The following is a 24526-nucleotide window of genomic DNA, read 5'->3' as shown; positions in this document are numbered from 1 at the left end:
ATCACGGCACCCAGAGGGTGGAGGCAGGGGGATTGCCAATTTCAGGTCACCTCCAACTACATAGTGAGTTTGAGGTCAGCCTGACCTAGAAAAGACCCTGTTTCCAAAACAAACAAACAAACAAATAAAACCTTTGTATGAGTCCCACTAGTAGAACAGAAATTACATGCACATTTTGTTGATGTCATAGAAAAGTGGAGAGAGAATCTTTCAGAGTCTCTTATTATAGGGATATGTAAACATTCAAATCCAGAACTACTGCCATGACCATCCTACTGCCCCAACAGCACTCATTCACTTACATTTTGATATGCATTGAGAAATAGCTATGCCTCAAATACTAGATTCTATGTAGTAATAACTCAACATGATCACTCAATTGGAAATATATCAAGGAATTTGCAGTGTAATGGCAAAGGGAAGATACAATAAAAGGTCAAATTTTGAAGGAAGGGAGAGAGGGAGGGAGGGAAGGAGTAAAGCAGAATGCAGTCATTACCAGTGGGGGGGGGGGGAGGGAGACAGGGACGTGAGAGGGTTATCGGTGCAACAAGGCAATTGGAGATGACCTCACTGGGAAGTGAACTGCAGACAAAGTCTGAAGGAAAGGACTGGAGTGGATCTCTAGTACAAGCACACTCCGGTCCAGGAGGGGCTCATGAAGCACACCTAGGAAAAGCATCCTGTGCCCAGCAAACAGCACGGCTGCCATGGGATGACCCACAGACAGCAAGAGCTAAGGAAGAGCAGCCAGAAACAGTGAGGACGCCTTAAAATACCAGCATTTGGGGGGCTGAGGCAGGGGGTGAGGGGAGAGAAAGCAAGATCAACTGAGGGAACTTGGTGACATGCCATCTCAATAAACAAACAAACAGACAGACAGACAGACAGACAAACCCCTAAAGACAAGGTTTCTGTGTGGTTAACTGGTTGAGAGCACTGGAGGATTGAGCTGAAAACAGACTGAAGGGCGGTGATAAACATGGAAGCAAGCGAGTGCTTCCGATAAAAGAAAACAGGCTCTAGAGCAACCTATCAGATTTTGGATGTATTCTGAAGCACAATTTCTTCGTGTGGAAGTGCTAAAGCATTGGAGAACCTCAGAATTGAATGAGTCAGAGCCGTTAAAGTAGGTTGTGCTTAGTCACATAAATAAGATGACCCTTTAAATTATGCCCTGCAGATGTAAATTATCTTGAAGAGGAAATATCCTGGTAGTTTTAAAGGCTAAATCTGAATTTGAAGTGTTCTGTGTCTCAGCAACATCATGCACTTTTGAAATGAGGATTTGTTAAAGACAAAGAGGAGAAGCCGTTCCTCGGGCGCCAAGTCCTAACCAGCAGTGCTCTGTGGAGTTGTACTGGACTTGAATGGCCTGGACCTGAGTGTGCTGCTGGTCATGGATGAGGAGGCATTGGCAGCATGATTAGACCCTGTGGTGAGAAAAAGGCACCTGAGCATCAGTGCCAACCAGATCTGAAGGGTGAATGGAATTGGGAAGGGCCAGTAAATGAGTGAGAAAATGTGTGAGGCAGTTTCCTACCAATGAAAGCATCCTCTCCAGCAGGAGGAGCCTGCTGAGATGGCTGGGGGCGGGTGGGGGGGGGAGACTCAGACCGCTCATGCTGCCTGCAAGCTGTGCAGGGTGCTCTAGGGTCACAGCTTTCCTGGGTGTCAGCGTGTGGCTGACATCAGCTGTCTGTCATCTCTGACCCTGTAAGCAGCCCCTCCCAGACAATCCTGTTAGTGACCCCAAAGAAAACTGGTTGGTTTACCAAGACGGACATTTACTGCAACTGTTTTTCTGGTCCATTGTGGGTTCCATTTCTTGAGTGAGTGAACACATATGCTGTGACTCCCCAGGAAAACTCTCACCCAAGAGGGAGGAAGTTTATATTCTCTGTGTATCTGTGCTGGTTAGTTTTAGGTCAACCTGACACAAGCTAGAGTCATTTGGGGAGAGGAAATTGTAGGTTCCTCCCTTTCTGCAACAGTCTTCATAACCAACTTACTGTTAAAGATCCAAGATGTCTGTTGTCCTGGTCAATGGCTGTGCCTCTACCCAGCCGGTACTCACCCCTCACCCCTCTTCCTGCAGCCCCTCAGCGGGGGTGCCTGATCTGATTCCAGCCTGCTCACCTTTGACTGATCCTGAGGAATCAACTTGGAGAAGGTGGCAGGTCTTTTAGGATACCTTCCTGAGCTAGCCCACTCCCATCCCTTGCAGTGAATTATGTCATTCACCTTAGGACCCCCTTTCCCAGGTGAGAGGCACCAGCTTGAAGCAGTTTGGATGCCAAGAGCATCCAAAGGCAGAAGAGCCACAGCAGCCTCTCTCCAATAGTTCATTCCAGGGCTGCATTCCAGGCCCCTTGTTAGTACCATGACTCACCACATCTTAGTGCTTCCTAGCACTGACCTGTAATTACTTACATGCTGGTTCCTAGCCCCACCTTATCAACCTGCCAGTTCCTGGAGACTTCCTCATCTGGGAGCCCAAGAACCTATCTCAGTATCTAGTTACAAATAATGTCATAAAAGAGCTTGGCTTGTGGACCTGGTGCTTACTCAGCATGAACAAGGCCCTGGGTTTGAGTTAAGCACAGAGAGAGAGAGAGAGAGAGAGAGAGAGAGAGCATAAGATGCCTCTTTAGAAATGCATGTCCTCGTGCTTGCTGGGTGTTGCAGACAGAGAAAGGTTATATAACTTCTTCCAGTCCTCAAAAACCTTGGTCTGGTAAAGAAAACACCCTGAGAAGTAAACAAGAGGTCTACTACTTTAGTTCTTCAGTTGTCAGTCTGCAGTTAACAGAGTCTAGCAGGACGGGGAGAAGAGCCAAGCCTGAACATCAGCCTGTCTCTAGGGTTTCCACAGGGCACATCTGGAAGGCAAAGGCAGAGGAACTCTCCTGCCGTGTGGAAACAGGCCTCGGGTATCAAAACCTGTGACGCCATCGGACCTCAAGATTAGTTTCACTCTTTCCCATCACTTTCCAGAGTTTCACTGTATATTTTCTTAGATTATTTGACAAACCTTTTCCAGCCTTGACAAGATAATTGCTTCCATATTACACGGAATTTTTTTAAGATACACATCTCTGTATTTCCCTGACAATGATAAATTGTCATCAGATCATATCATCTCAAGCACTCAGCGCCAACACTTACACAGTTTCAAATGTGAATTTCCTAAACTGGGCCTCAGCAATTTTTAGAGGAACAACTCATCTTTATTAAAGCCCCTGCAGGGCTGAGTGCCTTTAAAATAAGTTACAGATATTAGCAATAAACACACACACACACTGAACTCAAGGAAATCATCTAGGCTGCAACAGTGGGTTAGGAGAAGGCGTGCCCTGCAGAAAGCCATTACCCAACCTTTATCTAAGCTCTGCTAAACTAAAAATCCAGCTGGAAATGTCACCAAGCCAGGTGATGCTTATTTGTCCCTTGGTGGCAGTTGAGTTGGAGTATTTGTTGACAGGAGGTGGACTCAAGCTTCGAGATGATTCTAGAGGGAAGGCAGTTCGCCTGGGGAAGCTTGTTCCAGCTGAGTCGACAGAGAACTGACGGGAAGAGCTGCACTCCTGACTGTGCTCACCTGAGTCCCAGCTCTTGAGGAACCCCAAGTTCTTCCTTTATAAGATAAAGGTTTACACCCCCACACACACACCTCTAAACACTCTGCCAGAGCAAAGGTTCTACTTCAACATGCATTTTGGGGGCCATCAAGACAGCTCAGTGGGAAAAGACACTTGCCCTAAGCCTGGTGAGCTGGGTTTGAGTCCAGGACCGACGCTGTGGAGGGAGAGAACCCTTGAAAGTTGTCCTCTCACCCGCACATGTACAGCATGGCACTCCGGCTCCTCATCCCAGGCACACACAGGATAAAAAATTTTAATATAATTTAAATATTGTATGTTTTCTCTTATATCTTAAATTAGTGTTTAAACTTTTGATATTTGGTACACAGAGGTTAGGTACTTAGTAAGGGACACGGGCAAGGGGAGAGGAAGAGGATCTTCCAAGAAGGGAGAAATAGAATATAGTTATGGAAAGATAGAGGGGACACTGGAGTAGGAGGCTTGAATAGGGGGGAGTGGGAGAGAAAAGCCAAGGAGGGAATTGGGGAGGGACAACACTAAAGGCCATATGGAAATCTATTACTGTAGAAGATTTTTGGTGATTCGAATAGGAATGCCCTCCTTGGTTTATATATTTGAATTCTTGGTCATTAGGGAGTGGCACTACTTGAGGCATGGTCTCGTTGGAGGATGAGATTTGAGGTTCCAGGGCACTAGCCAGGACCAGTGGCTCTCTCTTCCTGCTGCATGCAGATCTGAATGTAGTACTCTGGGCTCCTTCTCCAGTACCATGTCTGCTTGCGTGTTGCCATGCTACCCCGCCCCATGCTGATAATAGACTAAACCTCTCAAACTGTAAGCCAGCCCCAAATATATCGTTTCCTTTATAAGAGTTGCCTTGATCATGGTGTCTATTCACAGATAAAACAATGACTAAGACAAGCTTCCTAAAACACATACATACATGAAAAGAATCTAACTGGTATTACCACATAATGGGAAAAAATATCAAATGCCACCAACTAAAACCCCCAGTGCCAAGAAGGGGTTACATCCTTCAGTCACTGGTCAAAAGGGTACCATAGGCTCCCAACTTCCCCAAGCATTATAGGCCATTGCCAAGGCTGTTGGTTGCTCTCCACAACCTGATGGTAAGGCTCTATTGTTGAAGACACATCATGCATATAATCGAATAAGAAGTCAAGTGGGTGCCCCACTAGACACCTCACCCCCACTGACTAGCATTTGCAGTGCTGGAAGGCACTCTTCATGCCACTGGAGGAGAAAGGGAAGCATCAATATCACCCTGCTACGCAACCAGTGACTTATAAAAGCAACCTACCCGCAACACACACTGCTGTGGCAGGGGCACAGATATTAGAGGAAGAACCAACCACTCTTTGAAATTGGGTTTAAGGTCCACTCCATGAGAAGGAACCCATACCTGACCCAAAGAGCTTCAGACTGGAGAGGTCATGGACCTACAAGAAAACCTACTATTGTTATTCTGTTATGGGAACTGAGCATCAAAATGACTCCTAGCGGCATATTTCTATATCCACAGATCAAGGCATGACTCAGCCCTCATCAGAGACGCTTCCTCTTATGACATGTGGGGATTAACACAGAGACACACAACTAGACAGTGTGCAGAGAGTGAGAGACTGTGTAGCACTCAGTCCTAAATGGGATGTTTTCATCCAACTCCTCCCATCGATGCTCAAGGACTGATGAGAAAGAGGAAGTAGAAAAATTATAAGAGACGGAGGTGCTGGATGACTCCAAGGAAACAGCGCCTTCCAGACACAGCAGGGCTGACGCAACATGAATGTACAAAGACTGTGGCAGTGTGCACAGTCCTGCACAGGTTCAAGCCAGACCTGAATAACAACAGTGAAAAAGGGAAGTAGACAAGACATCCCACCCTAACCAAGAAGCTATTTGCAACTGATACCTAACTGGGAAGGAAAAGTCCTTTTTCTCCTCTGGAATGTCACTGGGTATACCAACCACACACTCCATTGCAGACTCCATGGCTAGGAGTAGCTCCATGCTTGTTTGTCGCGGGATTTTTATTTCATTCTGGGATTTGGGGGGAGGCAATTTTGTCTTACTATGTTTTGAGATCTTTTAAATTTTATTTATTTATTTATTTATTTATTTATTTAGTTAGTTAGTTAGTTAGTTAGTTAGTTAGTTAGTTAGTTAGTTAGTTAGTTTGTTTCTGGGAGAAGTTATTTGAGTTTTTTGGGTGTTGTTTTTGTTTTTGTTTTAAGGAGGAAAAAAGAACATGAAGTTGGGTGGGTAGGGATGTAAGATCTGAGAGGAGCTGGGGGGGTGGGAAAACATCAAAATATATTTTATAAAAATTTAATCAAAAAAGTTGTTTGAACAAATAAGAGAAATATGACAATGGAGTGATTTAACATCCGTTTCACATTTATACAAATAAAATCATTCCCAGGCTTTTAGTTCTCGGTCAGTGGGAATTACCTCCCTCCATTTCATGGCAGTGTCCCTGCACACCAATAGAGCACCTGCCCTAAACCGGAGCTGAGCTAACTGCAAATGGGCAGTCAAAGACACGGGAGAGTGTGTGATAGTTTCACCTCTGCCAGGACTGCACAGAAAAGGAACCTCAAAGGGAAGGCCACTTACGAAAAGACCAGCAGAAAGCAAGAGCCCCTCTGTCAGCTCTCTTCTAAAGAGGTGGGTTTTCCCAGCTGAGGAAGCCTCCACATCCAGCACGTGACTTTGGAGGCTAAAGCCACCTAGATGGTTTCAATGGAGGCAAGAATGTGCACCATTCATAAATTCCCAAGCTCCACAGACTGGTCAGTGTCTCTTCCAAACATGTTGTTTTCTTTGTATTTGCCTCATTATAACACATTGTCCTTAGAAGAACAGGACTCAGAGAGAAAGCCAAGGCATGTCACAAACCTGGTGCTAATCAAGCCCTTCAAGTGAAAACAGGGAGAAGAGACAGCCAGCCTCGCCAACTCAAGCCCCACCTCCCGTGGTCCTCACAGTCAGTTCTCAGAACCCCTGAAACAGAGACCACACACAAGGGTGTGGGGTTACAGGACTCCGGCTTCCATCTTTAGAGTGGCTCATTGTAAGCTCTAGAACTTGCTCGCTCTACACAGCATCATTGAGAAAAACCTCCTTTCTGTGTTCTGCCAACTTTAGAAAAAATTTTTGCAGGAATTTGTTTTAAATGGAATCTAACAACAACCCCAGTGTCAGGCATGGGAAACCCCCCTAGAGTTGTAGATCAGGGGAGTCAAAGAGACTCTCAAAATAATAGAGATAATTGCCATTACACTTGGTTGCCTCCCAGAACTTAAAGGTAAGATGCTGTTTCTGGAAATAACACACACTTGAGACTCAGGGCTTTTAAGAATCAAGCCGGAATTGAGCTAGGAGCCTCCTCCCTGAGCACTAGCTCTCATAATATCTGAAGGTTCTATGAGAGCTGTCAAGGGAGGGAACCTCTCAATAGCCCTACCCAGCTGCAGAGTCAGTGAGCCACAACAAAAGCCAGCATGCCCAGATGTGCTGAGGGATGCAAAGCAGCACTGAAATGACATCAACATTATCTGTAGATGAGATTTAGCTGGTGGGATGATAACAACAGCTCTGACGTCAAAGGGTCACCTTCTTCTTCCTGGTGGAAAATATCATATTGTCCTCTAAATCCCTCTCTCTGTACCTGTCAGTTAGTGTAGCTTGTAGTCCACATCAAAGAAGTTTCTTTGTGCAGGGGGTGATGGTTAACACAGGAACTCACAGCTGGTCAAAATGCAGAGTGCCTTTGGAATGCCCAGACAGAAATGGGCCATCTATATTAATACACCCTGCATGAGACCACTGAGGAAGAGGGGGCAGAAAGAGTATAAGAGCCACAGGACAGGGGAAGAAGATACCAATGAGAAATCAGTCTCCTCTGGATATGACGAGCCTTGCATTCATGAACACATAGTGGCTATGGTTGCCTGCAGGAGCCCTTACAAGTATCAGGCCAGTCACCATTTCAGCCTGGAGAGGAGAGGTGACCCACCAACTTAGCTGAGGAACTGTTTGTAATTGATGGCTGACAGTGGAAGGAAACTCAGTTGTTTTTTGTTGTTGTTGTTTTTTTTTTTTTAAGTCTGTGGTTCCTGGTGGGTTGACCACATGCCAGTGAATGGCCCCACGCCCATGAGTTTATGGGCAGCACAACTGGATTTGGCAAGTTGTAATTTTTTAAGACCTAAATTTGGGGGGTGGAGTGGAAACGGACCTGAAAGGAGTTGGGGTGAGGTGGGTGTAGCATGATCAAACATATTGTAGGCATGTGTGAAATTTTTAAAGAATAAAAATGTATTTTAAAAACTCTTCATTGAGCTTACCTGTTACTATACCAAAACATTTCAAGAAAAGCTAAAAGATATGTGAAAAGGAGTAATTGGTTATTCTATAAATAAGAAAAATTCTAGCTACACATATATTTCTATGTGGGTTGGAATCAAAGCTCATTAACACTGAATCACCTAATGATTCTACTGTCCTGCAACAGGCTTATAGGTGTCTTTTTTTCTTTGTCAGTAAAATAGTGTGGAGAGGAGCGGGTGTCATCCGTGGGAGGAGAAACGAGGGTGCTTTTTACTCACCTGTGCTGAGAAACCACAGAAGAAGGCAAACCAGAAATGCACGAGGGTGAACGCAAAGTTCTTGTAGAAGAAATAGCACAGAAACTTGCACATTCTGTAATAGGACCATCTTCCGTGAACAAGAAGCAGCCGTTGGAGATATCTAAACTGAGCCAATGCGTAGTCACTGGCTAAGACTGCTTGCATTCCTTCCTGACCGCTGATGCCAATGCCGATGTGGGCACCTAGGAAGGAACAGGGGCGGGAAAAGCTTTCATCCCCAGACAAACGTCACAGCATCCTTAAGGAACCTGTTCCTCTTTTATGTCAATCATTTATCGTCACTGTGTGGCTACGGTAATTACTACAGTTTTCCACACACGTATCATTAACTAGTCATTGACCCTAGTTTTACCTCAGAGAAAACTGGGCTGGGAAAGGTTTGGAAATTTGCACTTTTCACTTATGAATAACAAAGATGGGCTCAACCCAGCTGCTGGGAACACAGCCCTGGGGACTCTCACCTGCCCTGACTGATCTCTCCCTCCCAAGCAGTAGAAGGCAAGCCATGTCACCTTCTAAACTAAGAAAGATGCAGAGGGTTTAACTAAAGACAAATCTCTTAGGCATAGTAATAATTGTGGAAGCGCTGAGCCCAGAAAATATGATTTATGTAAGAACCACGGTAAAATTAAATTAATGCACGTTTCTACAATATAGTACCACATGTAAAAAAAAAAAATACCCTCTTACTTTTAATCATGTTGACATCGTTGGCCCCGTCACCAATGGCCAAAGTCACAGCGTTTCTGTGCTTTTTCACCAACTCTACTACTTGGGCTTTCTGGAGTGGGGTCATTCTGCAGCAAACCACAGTCTTGCACAGGCAGGCAAGGTCCAGAAGATCATTCTCAATATCACTTTCTAGGGCATAGGCCTGTATCACCAAAACAAAGAGAAAGGAATAGCAACAAAATGCACGATGGTTGTAAGTTACAAAGCTAATGTCTTGGTTCTTAGCTGACTTAATTTCAGAACCATTTCATTACCTTGTCAATTCAGAGTCACAAAAGCAATAACAAGCATGACACTATGACTATTGAGCCATCGGTAAGTTTCACAGGAATGAAAATAAAAATAAGGAGACGAGCCATCAGTGTGCCTCCTTGAAATGTTGCCACGCCATCTTGGCAAGATACAGCTATAATAGACACTGGGAAAGTTCCAGGAGCTACTAAAGTAAGTGGAAGCAACAGACAGAACCTACCCACATCTCAATAGTTTTAAATGAACTGCCAAGCATGGCAATTTCTACATGACAGGCTGCTGGTCTCCTTTGCACTGTTTTGTACAGTTAGTGTTTGTGGATGCCAATGTGCAGGCAAGATGAAAAGGACATGAGTGGAGGTTGGCCCTAGAAAACCATTGTGGCTGAAATCAGGCGAAGCTTGAACAAGAAGACAGCAAGCCACCTGCACCTCAACCAAGGTTCCCCAACCATTTCTACCCCTGTTCCACATAGCAAGAGCCTTTCTACACTCTAAGAAATTACTGACAAAGAGAACACAATTCTCTCCAAAAAACTGGACAATGACCTTTCTAGAAATGCCTCACATTACACTCTCTAATAGCCACATTCGAAGGAAACATGAACATACTTTTGAGTAACAGATATCTTAGAGTGAATCCTTAGCTAGACATTCACAGCCCTTTACAGTTTGGCCCACATAACTGTCTGCGGCTATGTTCAGTAGCACCTTTAAGTCTTCTTGTAATTCCCATGAGGCTGCATTGCTTGTTTTCCAGCCTGCCTTGATACCTTTGTATTTGCTATCATTTTTACTCAATAACATCAATTCTGCCTCTGATTTTTTTCTGTAAAAAGCAATGGATTTAACAGAACATTTTTGTCATAGCTTCAGCATTCAAGTACTGTAAACCAGCGCAGGCTCCAGCCTTCTCTTACACTTTGTGTTCTGTCACAGCTATGAAGTTTGTACTGCATAGGAAGTAGTTAATCTTTGAAAAATATACACTGATGTTACAGGAGTTTAACATGACCATGTAAATTTCTACATAAATATTTCTAGTTTCAAGTAGAAATGTGTAAAATGATGAGGCTGAGCTATCACCATGATTTAGTGACTTCCTCCAAAAACATCCCCTGCCTCTAGCTGAAAAAAAAATTTAAAAATAGGAAAGAAAGAGGGAAATTCAAAACAAAGAGTTAAGTGTGTCTACATCTGTGCTCTAAAAGCATTGTGTTAACTCCTCTTTTGCAGTATCTGCCACAATTCTATCAGAATTATACAGTGCTTCCCCAAACAAGTGCTGTGATCCATTCAAGCCTGAGTTCTCTGATGCTCTACGATGCCCTGGGTAAGTCTGTCTAACCAATGATAATGCTATGAGCAGGTGAATAGAAAAATGAGTACAAAAGTGTGTCTCTGGTGCAGAAAATATTTATATCCAAACCTACATGCCTAGAGGACACTGTGGACCATCTTTTTGAGGTATAATCACACTCTCTTAAAGACAAGGCATATAACTGGCTCTTTTGCTCAAAATGGCCCCTTTTTTCTCTGCTCACTTTTCATTATTGTCAACAAGTAAAAATGTAGACTTAGACTTTGATGAAGACTGGCCCAAATACATTCAGAAAGGCTTCAGAATTTGAGAAAACTGGAGCTATGGTTTTAAAAGAAAACAAACAAAAGCTGAACATACTGGCAAAAATACAGTCAGTTCTCCAAATGACGTGACATGCTGTCGTGAGCACAGGGCTTTGAAGCAAACAGGGTCCCGGAAGAGCAGCCATCTTAGCTGCTTTTTTTCCAGCGAAAGAATAGGTGATTATCACCTGAACGGCCACGCCCTACACACACTGGCTTCCTCAGCCCAAAGGATAGTCAAAGTATAATGCACTGGGGATCCTGTTTTACTGCGCTGCCAGGGCTGCTAAACTTTAGATCTTAGCAGACAGACGTAACTTTTGGTTGGTGTTCATCGTGCAAGGGAAAAGTTCATGTCATCTGGACCAGCTCTCGACCAAGCTTGGCCTGCAACTGAGCTCTGTAACTTTCCATGGTGTGGAAGCGGCACACGGCTGTGTCTGGGATCCAGCTGGATCTTAGAGCGCTAGCAGCAAACAGGCGGACGGTCACAGGGGGGGGCGGATCTAATGTACTCAGATCCAGCTTCTTTTGTCCGCTAAGAAACTGTCTTCAAGAACAAACGTTCATTTTCCAAACTCCAAAGTGAAAAATGAGCATCAAAGCCAGAGAAAGATGTGAGATTAAGTTCTTTGTACATATAAATGATAATTTCTCGAGACTGCAGTCGGGGCTTTTGTATTCTAATTGGAGACTGGGAGGAGCGGTTTGAGTTTCGTTCAGGGCTTGGAACCTGAACTGCGTTAGAAGTACAATGCAAGTTTATTCTATTATGACAAGAACCAGATTTCCTAATCAAATCAAATTGTTTGGCTTTGCTGTAGAATGTTGCTATTTAGAAAAACCACCAGAGGTATCTTAATGGCAGTAATTTGGCGTGGTAATTCTATGAAGGTCAGGTTATGACTCGCAAATCACAAACATTAGCAAGAGCAGTAACTGAAACCCATCCGTCCAGTTGTGTTATTTCAATTAAATGACACTGAGCTGTGACATCCCCGCCTTACAAAAGCACTTAAACAATCCTCCTAAGTGACTGTTTAGGCAAAATTCATAGATTCCCAGTGAATTGTTCCTCCAGACCCTCACATCCAGTGTGATCCTTCAAACAACAACGTATGAGAAGTCTTTCCTTTTGTAAACAGGAAATCCTGTCCACGCCCTGTTTCTTGTAGTGTCATTTGTTTGAAAAACACAAAAGGGGTTCTCATTATAACAGCACAAAAGAGATGATTATTGGGATAAAGAAAAAGAAAGGACAATGGCCTCAGGCAAACTCACCAAACTGTGGCCATTTATGACCAAGGCATACTCTCCTGTCACAGCTTCTGCTCCCGAGGCCAACTCCAACTGGTGCTTACTTTCATAAACTGCGTGTCTATTGGAAAAACTTGTGTTTTGTCCAAGCAAATTTTCCTTTGCTTTCCTTAAAGAATAGGAGAATTAAAAAGGCATAACAAAGTACCCAGAGCTTATCTATAACTGCTCCAAGAGACTGGCCTAGAATAAATTCATTCCATCGTTATTCAGAGTAAGGCCCAAGAATTAGATCCATCGAGCAAGCCAATAAGCAGACAGCAGTATGGGTCAAGGCTGTACCGGGTGGGGGCAAGGCTCAGGAAATAGGCAGGTAAACATAATGAATACAGACTCATCTCAAACAGTTTAAACTATCTAAAACCGGTTTTGGTTTGGTTGGGTTGGGTTGGGTTGGGTTGGGTTGGGTTGGTTTGGTTTGGTTTGGTTTTGGTTTTGGCTTTGGCTTTGGCTTTGTTTTTTTGAGACAGGGTTTCTTTGTGTAGCCTTGGCTGTCCCGAACTCACTTTGTAGACCAGGCTGGCCTCAAACTCACAGAGAGTTTGCCTCTGCCTCCCCGAGTGCTGGGATTACAGGCGTACTCTGTTGTACCTGGCTCTAAAAACTGGCTTTAACTGAGGAATCTTGATAGCTTTGGTGTATAAAGGCTGAAGAACACACTTTCTGACAGTGTTTTTCAATCTGCTAAGCAAACACTAAAGACAGAGAATGAAGCCTTCCTGTTCACTGTGCCCCCTCCCTAGTTCCTCTTCTCAATTTTTCCCTTTCCATTTCTTCCCTCACGTATGTGTGCACATGCTCATCAATTTGACATAAAATGTTATACAATCTGTCTGAAAATGATAGTTCACTGATAATCACATTTTTAACTTAGGAAAAAAAAGACAAAGACATGATGCCATTTATTATTATAAAATAATAGAATATTTTAAGTTTAAAAAAGTGTCCACTAATTTAAGCGATGACAGTGATCTTGTAAGAAACTACAAACACCAAAGCATGGGGTTGTTGCAAATGGAAATTCCTTGCAATGCTCTAGACCTAGTCAGTATAGACACACAAGAGCCCTGCACACACCCCATCTCTGTCTCCTGTTTAATGATGACATAACATCATTAAAAGTGGCGTTTTACTGTTCTTCTCAAAAATGTGATGATGTCCTTAAAGGAAGGGGAATTCATGACCACAGTAGCTTCCATGAGAGGAATACCAGCAGATGTTCCCTGCAGAAGGGTGCCCAAGGCAGTCAGTGCACGTGAATGTGCGTGCATAGATGAAGGCCGGGGGAAAAAATAGGAAGTCAGGAATGATTTGCTAGATGTTTTGACTTATAGCAAAATGAGTTTATACTGAAACTCGTCTGGTAGGAGATAATGACCATATTAAAACAAACATTCTGCCTTCATCTTTTGAATTATTTAAAAATGCGTCACTGAGACTATAGTTCAAAGTACAAAAGCACACCCAGAAAGCACCTCAGGCCCCCTTGTTTCCCAGCGCAACATTGCCTCCTGCTGTCCTGCACCAAAATCGCGCCTGCACTTAAGAGCCCTCTCACACGCCCTTGGTTCCAAGAGTGATATCAGACAGTCAGCAAGCACTTTGCAGAAACAAACAAAAGGATGTGCAAAGTTAGAGGGCTGAGCATGAAGTGCACTGTGGGGAAGGAGACAGAGCTGGCATGAAGAATTAACTGTTGCAAGCGGAAGACTCCGACTTCCAGTCAACCCAAGGAACACTCATTGTGGTCATGAAAATTGACAGCTCCATGTGATGAATGGGAGAAATTATATCATGTGAGCATTTCTATGACGGTGCTGCAGATCTCATAAACTGGGTTTTGAGAAGGCACCGAAGCAAAATAAACAAAAAACAAACATCTGCCAGGGTTTTCTGTTTGGTGAGGTTCCCATTTGCTGCGTAAATGACTCAACCTCCATTTCCCCCTTGGAGAATGAACACATTCCACAGGAGGATGAAGTTCATGAACACTGGCTAAGATTCTATTTACTTAGGACTTTTCCCCAACAGTGTCTTCCTAACATGTGGCATAAGCCCTTTTCCGGGCAGAAAAGGGACAATTTTTATGCTCTGCTAAAATTTCTAATGCTCCCTCCTCCCAGACCTTCACTCGCTGCCAGACTCGACGCTCACACCGCAGTGAGACCTGGGCGGTTGTCCATAGCTGTCATTTCTTTTACTTCCTGGAACTCAGCTCTACAAACACAAGCTGGTTCTTGCAAAAGCAATTCATTAGGACGGAGGAAAGCTGCACATGGCACCTCTCAATGAAGACGAACTGTACTTCGTGGAAGCACCACACATTCTATTCAACCTCAGAATACAAACAACAGATGCTAACACAAAAGAACGTCTGTACCTCCTAGGCTTTGTAAGGAGGGCCAGTTTAGTACAATGCTGGAGTGCAGAGGTGCACTGAGAGTGAAGTTGCCTAGCGCTCACAGCCCATGCCATCAGAAGCACAGTAAAGCACTGTGCTCGGGCGTGGAGTCGACAGAAAGGAGGGGGTGGGGAACAAGCCATTTTCTCAGTCCTTTCTGGCACTCTGCATTCAAGAATGCAAAGTATCTGTAGGGAAATGGGTTTCAATTACGGCATTATGTTTAAAGGGAAAAAAAAATTTTTGAACTTTGGTACAAAGGCCAGAGCTCTGAGCGTGCTTGCTCTTTGTAAGTTTGGGTCTGCCTCTGACACGTTAGCTATCTGACTTTTGGACACTTGATTAGCCTGAGGCAGAGACCCAGAACTTCAAATTCCTAGTTCTTGGTGACAAAACCAAATGGCTTTAGATGTAACATCAGCCACGGCCTCTCTCTATGTTAATGTAAGATACAGTGACAAGAGCAATGAAAGAGACCACCCCACCAGGAGGAGGAAGGAGAAAGTGAAAGGTGTTTTAGCTCAAGCTTCCGGTTCACCAACCCTCTGCGTCCCAAAGACCTCTAAAGACACTGATCCATTATCAGAAATTGGCAACTGGCCCAGACAGGGCATCAACCCCATGAAAATAGGCATCACTTCTGAGACTTAGGGCAACTGCAAGCAACAGCATGCACTAGACTTGAAAACGCAGTGCTCTAGAATGTTACAGTCTATGAAAAGAAACTTGACCCACTCAAACACTTTCCCCAGGAGACTAGAACTTGGGAAGTCAAACGCAGATGCCTCCTGTTTGGTCTGCGCTGTCATTAAAAGACTCTGTGTGATGTTGTGGCCAGCAGTACAGTCTGCTCCACGAAAGGACTCCTGACTGAACAAAATCTTAAAAATGGCCTGTATCACACACTCAGTCTTGCATATCGGCCCCAAGATCCACTTGCACTTATCAAAAGCACTCATAATTAAACAGCCTGTGGGTTAAGGAGGGAGTGTGGAATCCAAGTGTCTCAGTGGGGTACTCAGAGGCAGTGGGGTCACAGAACAAAACATGTGACCTGTGCCACAGAAATGAAACACTGAATGAGTTCTCTTGTCTGACCAAACAAAACTGCATTCTGTTTTCCTTTGAGTGAAAGATACATGTTCTGTTAAGATGCCATCCATGAAGTAAGCTCGGGAACACTGGCAGGGCTTGGCTGTAGATGTCTGGGCACGCCCCTAACACGAAAGCATCAATGGGGAGCCAAGTCAATCAGGGATCCACATGTCCAAAATGGCAAACACCACCAAACAAGTGATGTGCATGGAAATTACACGTCTGTGCTGACAAGATCTAAACGCATTTCCCAGGTTTAACCACAGATGTTTAAAGTAATTTCTATCCACTGGCTACCATCCCTCACCTCCTGCTCTTTCAACACACCTTTTGTGCGACTTTCACTGAGCTCAAAAACATGATGCAAGAACACGGAAGGCCACAAATTTGTGATTTTAAATACTTCATCCCCAAAGCTAGAGGCTTGGGTATAAATCCCCAAGGTTCAGAATTTAGAGGGGCCTCTAAACAATAGTTCCCCTTAGGTGCTCTTTCCTCTCAATTTTCAAAGAAAAAAAAGTGCATTCTGGAAAAGTATTCTTTCTGCCAATATTTTCTATCCTGCTTTGACTCCATGATAGACGCAAAGGCTGAGGGTGCTTCCCATTCTAGGTTGAAATAAGCACCACCACCCAGTCGGCTGAGCCACGTAGGCCCCTGATATGTGAGATGTTGTACCTACATGCAAGTATTTTCCCTCCAATAGTTTTCTTCTCATGGAAAAGTAAACATGTTTTTAGCTTCTTACCAGTTATAAAACTTTGCATGAATGCTACAATGCAACAGATAAAATAATTAAAAGGAAGAAAATAAACTTGTTGCCTGTTTCTGTTACTTAGAAAGAACCATGGCATATATTTTCCAGGGCTTGATAGGCAGTTAGGTGGGTAGATGTTTAGTGGTGTGTGTGTGTGTGTGTGTGTGTGTGTGTGTGTGTGTGTGTGTGTGTTTGCAAAACATATCATTCTATACATATTTTATAATCATTTTTCACTAAATATGTCACTGACCTTCCAAAGTCAATAAATGCAAAATCACTTTTATTGACTATTTTGTATTCCATTGTTTGCAAATATTGTAGTATTTTACAAAATTCTTCACAGCTGGGTATGTGAACCATTTCTAATCATCTATTATCATACCCAATGCAGCAATACGTATTTTCTCAGCTACATATTCATACATTTGTTCACTTATTTCCTTAGAAGAAATTCCTACAACAGGGGTCACTGAGTCAAAAAGCACGCACATTTATATTTTTTTTAAATACACTGCTAGGTCCCCCTTATAGCAAATTCTACCATTTAAAAGTCTCAACCATAGTACATAAATAAGACATTTCCCCACATTTCTTCTATGAAATGACAGCTATGACATCTGTGTAGCTAACCGATAAGATCCTGAGATATTAGTTCAACTACTCCTTCTCTAACCGTTCATACGAGCTCGGAAGCCGTCTTTGTACTCAGAAACTTGCCTGGGAAGGGAACTAAACACAGGGGGAAGAAGTTAAAGTCTTGGTTTTTGAGCTCCAAAATAGACCCTTGAAAAACACAGCATCGATATCACTATACATCCTAGCTGACGGGAAATGTACTAACTGAGTATTTTGAGAGGTAAAGTAAATAAATAAAATTTCCTCAAGTCTCAAAAGATGACTTAAAGTTGTCTTGATGAGAGTAAAAAGAAAGGCTCCCATAAGGATGAGTGGCGAAATGAAGACTTTGGCCATGACTGTAAGAGAGTGTCTTCATTGATGATTGATGTGGGAAGGCGCAGCTCACTGTGTGTCTGGGCTATACATGAAAGCTATCTGAGGGGAAGGGAGGGAGCAAGCCAGGAAACAGCATCCCTCCATGGTTTCCTCTTGCAAGTCCCTGCTTTCAGATCTCTCCCTTGAGTTCCTACCCTGACTTCCCTCCCCTCCCCCAACTGATGAACTGTTTCCTGGAAGTGTAACATAAAATAAACCTTTTCATCTCCAAGCTGTTTTGGAGAGGTCCACATTCAGCAAAATATGATTTCTTTGGGGGCATTATTTGCTGCTTCAAATATGCTCAAACATAAAATGAACAGTGTCCTGTGCTCAGACAAAGCCAACACTGCCCACTGCCTGCCGTTCCTGGAGATTCACACTGATGCTAATGTTTTGTTTGGAAAGTTTTTGTTGCCTGTTTATTTTTAGACTTCCAAAAGAAGTAAGAAGATCATCATTAAACAGTGCTCTGGGTTTGGCTGTTGTTCTCTCTCTCTCTCCCTTTCTCTCTGTCTCTCTCAGCCTCTGAGCAAATTCAATGCATATAGCCTTAAGTTTTGTTATTGTTTTGAAAAGGATTTCATTAGTTCATTTTCTCCTAAATAAATGCATATATTAAAAAACTGTGCACCTAGCAATAAAGCCTGAGAATGCTACTTTTGAAATTTTAGGTTTATTTGTACAGGTTACTTAGAAAAACAGTTGTTTAAATTTTCATAATTAAAATGCAAATCAAACCAACTATGCCAGGAAATAAATAGTGAGAAAAAACTTTTGATTTATTGGTTTTACAATCTGTATAAAAATGCCAGAATTATATATACACATATGTATATATATGAACTAAATAATAATTTGCCTTTGAAATATAATCTTTTAATTAACTATCAAAGCATTACTCTTTTCCCCAAAGGCCACGTAAGTTGTCATAAAAATGACATTTAAAAAAATCATCTGAAAATCATTAACTCCAATAAAAGCTTCGTCAGCATACGTCTTTATATAAATACACCTTTATATAAATAATTAAGATATATCAGTAATAAATTAATGAAGTTTTCTAATATACATGTTGTGCTGTCAGAGTTTCTCACCGGCATGTGAGAGCCCTTTCCTGCTGAGGTAAGGTGGAAACAACAGCAGAATCGGGCTACAGATGTTAGCTGGCGAAATGCCAACCAAGACTTTCTTCCCTGTCCAGCAAGGTTTGCTCAGAGAAGGTGTAGAAGCAGCAAGCAAAGCTGTTAGAAGCCAGCATTTTTTTAATTTAGAGAAAAACGATTACGTAGGTTTTTAATGTTTTTTTTCACATGGAGTAACAGAAAGTAAGTATGATAAATGGATAAGAAATATTAGTTCTCCAGATTTAATATTCATGTGCTCCTGTGTCCAGGGCCAGCATGCTTGCATTTTCTGGCACTAAGTGGCAGCTGCGTAAGCAGCAAAGCATCCCGCTGCTCATAAGCAGTCTGAGCGGAGTACTAATTGCTCTGACTTCATACGCCATCCCCTACAGGCTGTTTTTTCAAAAGTTATCTGATTACCAACTGCAGGTGCCTATTAAATACTACTTCCAATACTCCATCCCTCAGAGACCTGACTCTGAGGTGGAAGGGAGCCAGGGAACTGGCGATTTTAGAACACACCTTCAGTGACGTCACTCATCGTCACTTCATGTCGCCCAGGCTCTTGACGAGGAACAGTGTTGAAGAACAGCGCACGGGACTTGAAGCTCTTTCCTTTAAACACTTGGGAAATGCTGGAGGCCCGGAAGACAAGGACCCGTCGCCCGTACAACTTTATCTTTTATCGTGGACGAGGCTTACGGAAGTGTGCGGTGTACACCAAGAGGCGCCGCCGCTGACTGTCGGGCACTTACGTCTGCTTTCCCAAATGTCTGACAGGCCTTCCCCCTTCCCAGACATAACTGCCTCCCTTTCCTTCAACACACACCTGAGTTCTTCTCGTACTTCTACAGCTGTGTTCCCCGTTATCACAAATATAGCCTCCATGGCGTCAGTCAGCACATTGCAGGCATAACCAATATTGATGGCAGTTTCTGGTACAAAGAAAGATTGCCTCTGTTAATGTTACATTTTCCATAAAGCTTTGAAGCTGCGGCTGTGTCTCCCCAGAGCCTATCAGCTCCACTGATGTTAGCTGAACACACAAAACATTATACAATACATCCAGGACCACAGACCTATAACCAAATTCACCACTAAGTCCTTGAAGAAGGGGGAACATCTAGGAATCAATGGCACCTCATTTGGTTTTCAAAACCACCTCTAGATTCCCAAACCAATACTCGTGTGGCTATCGTAAGATCCTGTGGTACAATGAAGGGAAAATATAAAGCAAACCTTTTACAGAAACCTCAAATAGTTTCATTAGAGTGTCAAAATACTAAAATTGGCTAATAGTCAAGTCTAATATGATAGACTAATAATTGAAGGCAAATGCACGTAACCTCTTATGGTTTTCCCACTAAATGAAAAAAAAAATATTGCAATTAAATAGTCAGTTCGAGAACCACCCAGACAGTTCTGCCAGAGACTGGGAGGATTATATGATACTCAGAAATTTCTGCTTTCACTTTATAGTAATTTTATTCTAACAATATAGAATCATGAAACACTGGCTACTTCTACATTACTGCTAATCTTGCCCTAAATCAAAACAGACAAATAAATCACAGTATATCTTTTGTATAAAGCAAGAAATAAGATGAAGAATGGTAAATTCATAGGTACTTGTAATAATTGAAGAGCTGAGCCCATGATACATGTCAGCTGTGGCCAGTCCCATGTAGCAAGCAACAAGTATCCACTGAGTCCCGCAGGTGTCAACTTTCTACTATGCCATCTTGTAATCAGTAAGTTAGGTAGAAAAAAATGGGAGTGGTAGGTATCAGGCCTGGTGGCAAAGGCCTGTAATCCTAGCTAGATGGGAGGCAAAGGCAGAGAGGGCCAAAAGTTCAAGGCTTGCCTGGGCAGAGGGTTTAAGGCCAGCTTGGGCAATTTAGTGAGACCCTGTCTCAAAACAAAAGGTAAGAAAGTGTGGGACATGCAGTTGAGGGGAAGAAAGCTTGCTTAGCATGTGTGAGACCCTAGGTGAAAACCATAGTTCTACAAAGAGACAGGCAGACAGATAGACCGGTAGATAATAGGTGTGTGTGTGTGTGTGTGTGTGTGTGTGTGTGTGTGTGTGTGTGTACATATATGGAGAGAGCAATTATCTCATCTTCAGACCCCTAAATGCTTTATAGAGTAATAACAAAATGAATATAGTCTTTAAAATAAGTACATGCTAGTTAACTGAATAATTTCGTTTCCTAATGATCGAGGAGAAATTTTTTAGCTTTCATTGTTAGCAACATATAAAAAGCTTATTAAACCATTATTTTTTCTTTCTTAAGAAAACAATACTCAATTCTGGCCATTCCTAAAAGTGGTTCAGTTCTCACAGGCAATCCTGGAATTCAGCCAGGTGTACTGGTACAGCTGTAGGAGCTGTTAAGATACAATGACATGTCCATAAACAGCTGTTGCCCTTGGCCTCCCAGAAGTGTATCAACACCCTGAGTTCTTCCAGAAGCTCTCCCACAGCTCCCTGCCATCAAGAAACTCAAGGAGAATGCAAGCTCTCTGGAGCCTTGCTTCAGCACCAATAGAACAGCGCTCAGACGAAAACTATGTTGAGTGGTTTTTCTCTACAGGGGTGGCAACTGTAAAGAAACTCTCCTGACAAAAGAATATACTACAAAAGGTATTTTTGTTAATTTTTAAATTTTTTGTTAGTTTTTAAATAATAAGACCATATTTTTTAAAAAATGAAAACCTTTTTTTTTTTTTTTTTTTTTTTTGCATTTCAATTTTTTTTCCTATGGAGAGAACTAGAAAAATGTTGAATTGCTTTAAGTTTTTGATTAACAATTTTTTGAAAGAACTGATTCCCCCTTTTCAAACATCACCGCCACCCATTTCCAAATTACCTTGTTTGTCTCCTGTTAGAATCCAGATCTTAATATTTGCTAGTGATAGACTTGTAATTGTTTCAATAACACCTTCTTGTAACTTATCTTCCACAGCAGTGGCACCTAATAGCTTCGTTGGAAAGTAAAGAGTAACGTATGTTAGTACACACAGAGGACACATGCAACATCTATAGCTGTCAGTCAGAGTTTAAGGGTCAGATAACAGGAAATGAAGATAGCTGTAAATGTTGATACAGCAAGCACCCTATTGTGTACGTAAATCAATCAGTAGAAAGTTCATAAGTCAAGCCAACTTAATAACAGAAGCCCAGGGAGATAGAATTTACATGAGAGAGATGGTATGTTCAAATAACATGTCTGCACAAATGGTCAGAGGCCTCTAACGATTTAAGAAGTCTCTAGCTGCTTCTCCACTTCCACCAGCAAAGGAGAGGTTCAAAGAAGAGTCCTCACTTCATAGTCAAAATACTCTGGGACAAAAGGTAATGTCATTCCATGCATTAAAAGGCCAGCAGGTGCTCTAATAAAAAGTGAAGATTGTTCAGTTTCCACCCCAATGATAAGACATGCTCCCTTGACTCCCAGCTACCAACTTCCTTGGTCACCGGGCCTTTGGGAAGAATGGTTTCTAAAACTGACCCTGCTCTTAGAAGTCATCAGAGTCTCCTAACCTGGAATGCTTCAGGCCTAAAGCTCTGCTCGCCATACCGATTGCCTTTGCACCAAAAATGTGGGTCAGAAAGCAGAGAGAGGAAATGAATATGCTGTATCAAAGACAACCCAGGGATTGATGAACAGATGGGTCTACTGGCCTTTATCCCGACAGGGCTTCCGCTGCATAAGCTATTGCTAACAAAGCCAGTCGTCTGGATTCCCACACACAGCAAGCTCAAAGCCAACATACAAAGCACGACTTGGCGTTGAAAAAGAACCATCTTCTATGTGCAAGATGACTTATTTAGCCAACAACTTAAGAAAGCATAGAACACCACAATCCCAAACTTATACCATCAAGTCTCTTTCAATTTCTTCATACAGCCCAGTTATCCGGTCATCCCTCTCCATGGTGGCAGCATTTGCATCTTCAAGCATCTTCTGCCACATTCTAAAGTACGTGTCATCAAGATCTCTATAAGCAATCGCCAAGGTTCGGAGGCCTTCCCCAGCAAATTCCTGTGAAAGAAGATTTCATCTTAGGAACACGCAGACAACAATAAGCAGAGCAGAAGTCCCCACAACATGATGAGCATTTGATTCACACTCACTTTGTCTCAAGAGCACTGCATGGCCATCCTGCCTCTAACTCCATACCTCCTCAGACATGGGAGAGAATGATTGTGTTTTATGTTTATGTCTATGAGGTCTGATCTGTAGGACACTAGCTTTCCCCCTAAAAGAAGCTGAAATGAAAATGCCTGCTGAAGGGGCTGGAGAGATGGCTCAGTGGACGAGCACTGACTGCTCTTCCAGATGGACCAGGGTTCAACTCCCAGAACCCACATGGCAGCTCACAACTGTCTGTAATTCTAAGATCTGACATCCTCATACAGACATAAATGCTGACTTAAACACCAATGAACATAAAATAAAAATAAATATATAATTTTTTTTGAAAAAAAAAGAGAGAGAAAACGCCTGCTGATGTATCCTGATTAGGGGGAGAGAAACAGTGTGAAAGAGAAACCTGTTGAAGCAACTGTATCAGTGTCCAACCTGCTCTGCCTGTAGGAGGTGTTCCTGTCCCTAACTCCAGCTGTAACTACCAATGATGAAGACAAGCATTGGAGGAGTCACAGCTGTCCAGGCAAAAAGAGGACACCCTTTTGTGAACTATAACAGACTCTCTCACCACACCTTTCCACACTTCCCAGAGCAATACATCCTTGCTGAAAATTCAGTGAGTCCTACTTTTGCATATATTTGAAAATTTCCATAATAGAAACTAAGAGTAATAACCAATACGCTAAATGGTTGCGTAAGTGAAGTCTGGTAGGCTACTTATAGTTATGATAATCACCTTTGCAGGAAAGGGAAGTGAAAGGAATGAAAGATTCTACAAGTATAAGCTTTGATGGCTGCCTTTGATCTTTTGCTCTAGACTCTTTTGTGAAATGTTTCTCTTTTTAACTACATTAAAGTTTCATTCAATGATTAAAAAAAAAACTTAAAAATCTTAAAGATACCATCATCATGTCAAACAGTCATTATTTGTTAGAAATTATATTCTATGAAGTCAATTTTTAATAAGTAATCAAATATTTAGAAACCATACTTTCCCTAAGTTAGTCTTAATTGTCAACTTGACACAGCCCAGACTCATCTAAGAAGGAAGACTCAGCTGAGGAATTGCCTGGATCACATTGGCCTTTGGATATGTCTATGGGAGGTTGTCATGATTATTAACTGATGTAGGAGGGTGCTGCCCATCATGGGCAGGACCATCCCTAGGCAGGTAGTTCTGGGCTATATAAGAAAGGTAATAAGCATGAGCCTGTGAGTGAGTGGGCCAGAGAATGATCCAGCAAGCAATGGTCCACAGTGAATTCTGGTTGAGGTTCTTGCCTTGAATTCCTGCCCTGTCATCTCCAACGACTTACTGTGACCCGAAAGTATAAACCAAATAAACCAGGACACTTGGTAAACTGACAATCTCATAAGATACTTCTGGTTCTTTATCCTTCTAACAGGAGCAAGCGGTAAGCAATTGGTGGCTGCTACGTGCCTCACACAGCCTCATTAGCTAGAAACACGAGCAGATTGAGTTTGGGGCAATGTTGAAAACCTCACACGTCACTTCTGCCCCCAGTGGTCATTTTATGGGCCTCCAAACTGCAAGTAAAGCATGCTAATAGCCATTTCTGTTCCTTCGGGTATTGCCGGTCATTAAGCATGTTCTCTCTACTGTTTTGATGTGCGCAGATAGAGTTTTGTGATCAGACATGTGCTAAATCATGCTGTGCCCTAATTGGTAAAAAGAAAAGGCGGTGCCTGGTGCCAAGAGGCCCTTTAACCCAGAAAGACCACAAGAAACATTAGCTGAACTCATCACCAGGCGGTTGTAGTAGTTGGGACA

The 24526-nt window shown here is 42.7% G+C and overlaps 1 protein-coding gene across 1 annotated transcript in view; it reads right to left on the bottom strand.

The window, feature by feature from the left end:
- Atp8b4 (ATPase phospholipid transporting 8B4 (putative)) overlaps positions 1–24526 on the bottom strand; it is a 175449-nt gene that overhangs the window by 17504 nt on the left and 133419 nt on the right. Inside the window, exons 17-22 of the mRNA XM_055601660.1 lie at positions 22462–22626; positions 21451–21562; positions 19410–19515; positions 12169–12313; positions 8969–9152; positions 8237–8460 (exon numbers count right to left, since the gene is read on the bottom strand). Coding sequence (XP_055457635.1) covers positions 8237–8460; positions 8969–9152; positions 12169–12313; positions 19410–19515; positions 21451–21562; positions 22462–22626 — 936 coding nt within the window. The remainder of the gene's footprint in view (positions 1–8236; positions 8461–8968; positions 9153–12168; positions 12314–19409; positions 19516–21450; positions 21563–22461; positions 22627–24526) is intronic.

This window comes from Psammomys obesus, unplaced genomic scaffold (assembly GCF_907164565.1).
Source record: "Psammomys obesus unplaced genomic scaffold, mPsaObe1.curated_primary_1811, whole genome shotgun sequence".
Lineage (NCBI taxonomy): Eukaryota > Metazoa > Chordata > Mammalia > Rodentia > Muridae > Psammomys > Psammomys obesus.
This window is presented reverse-complemented; position numbering and strand designations above follow the sequence as displayed.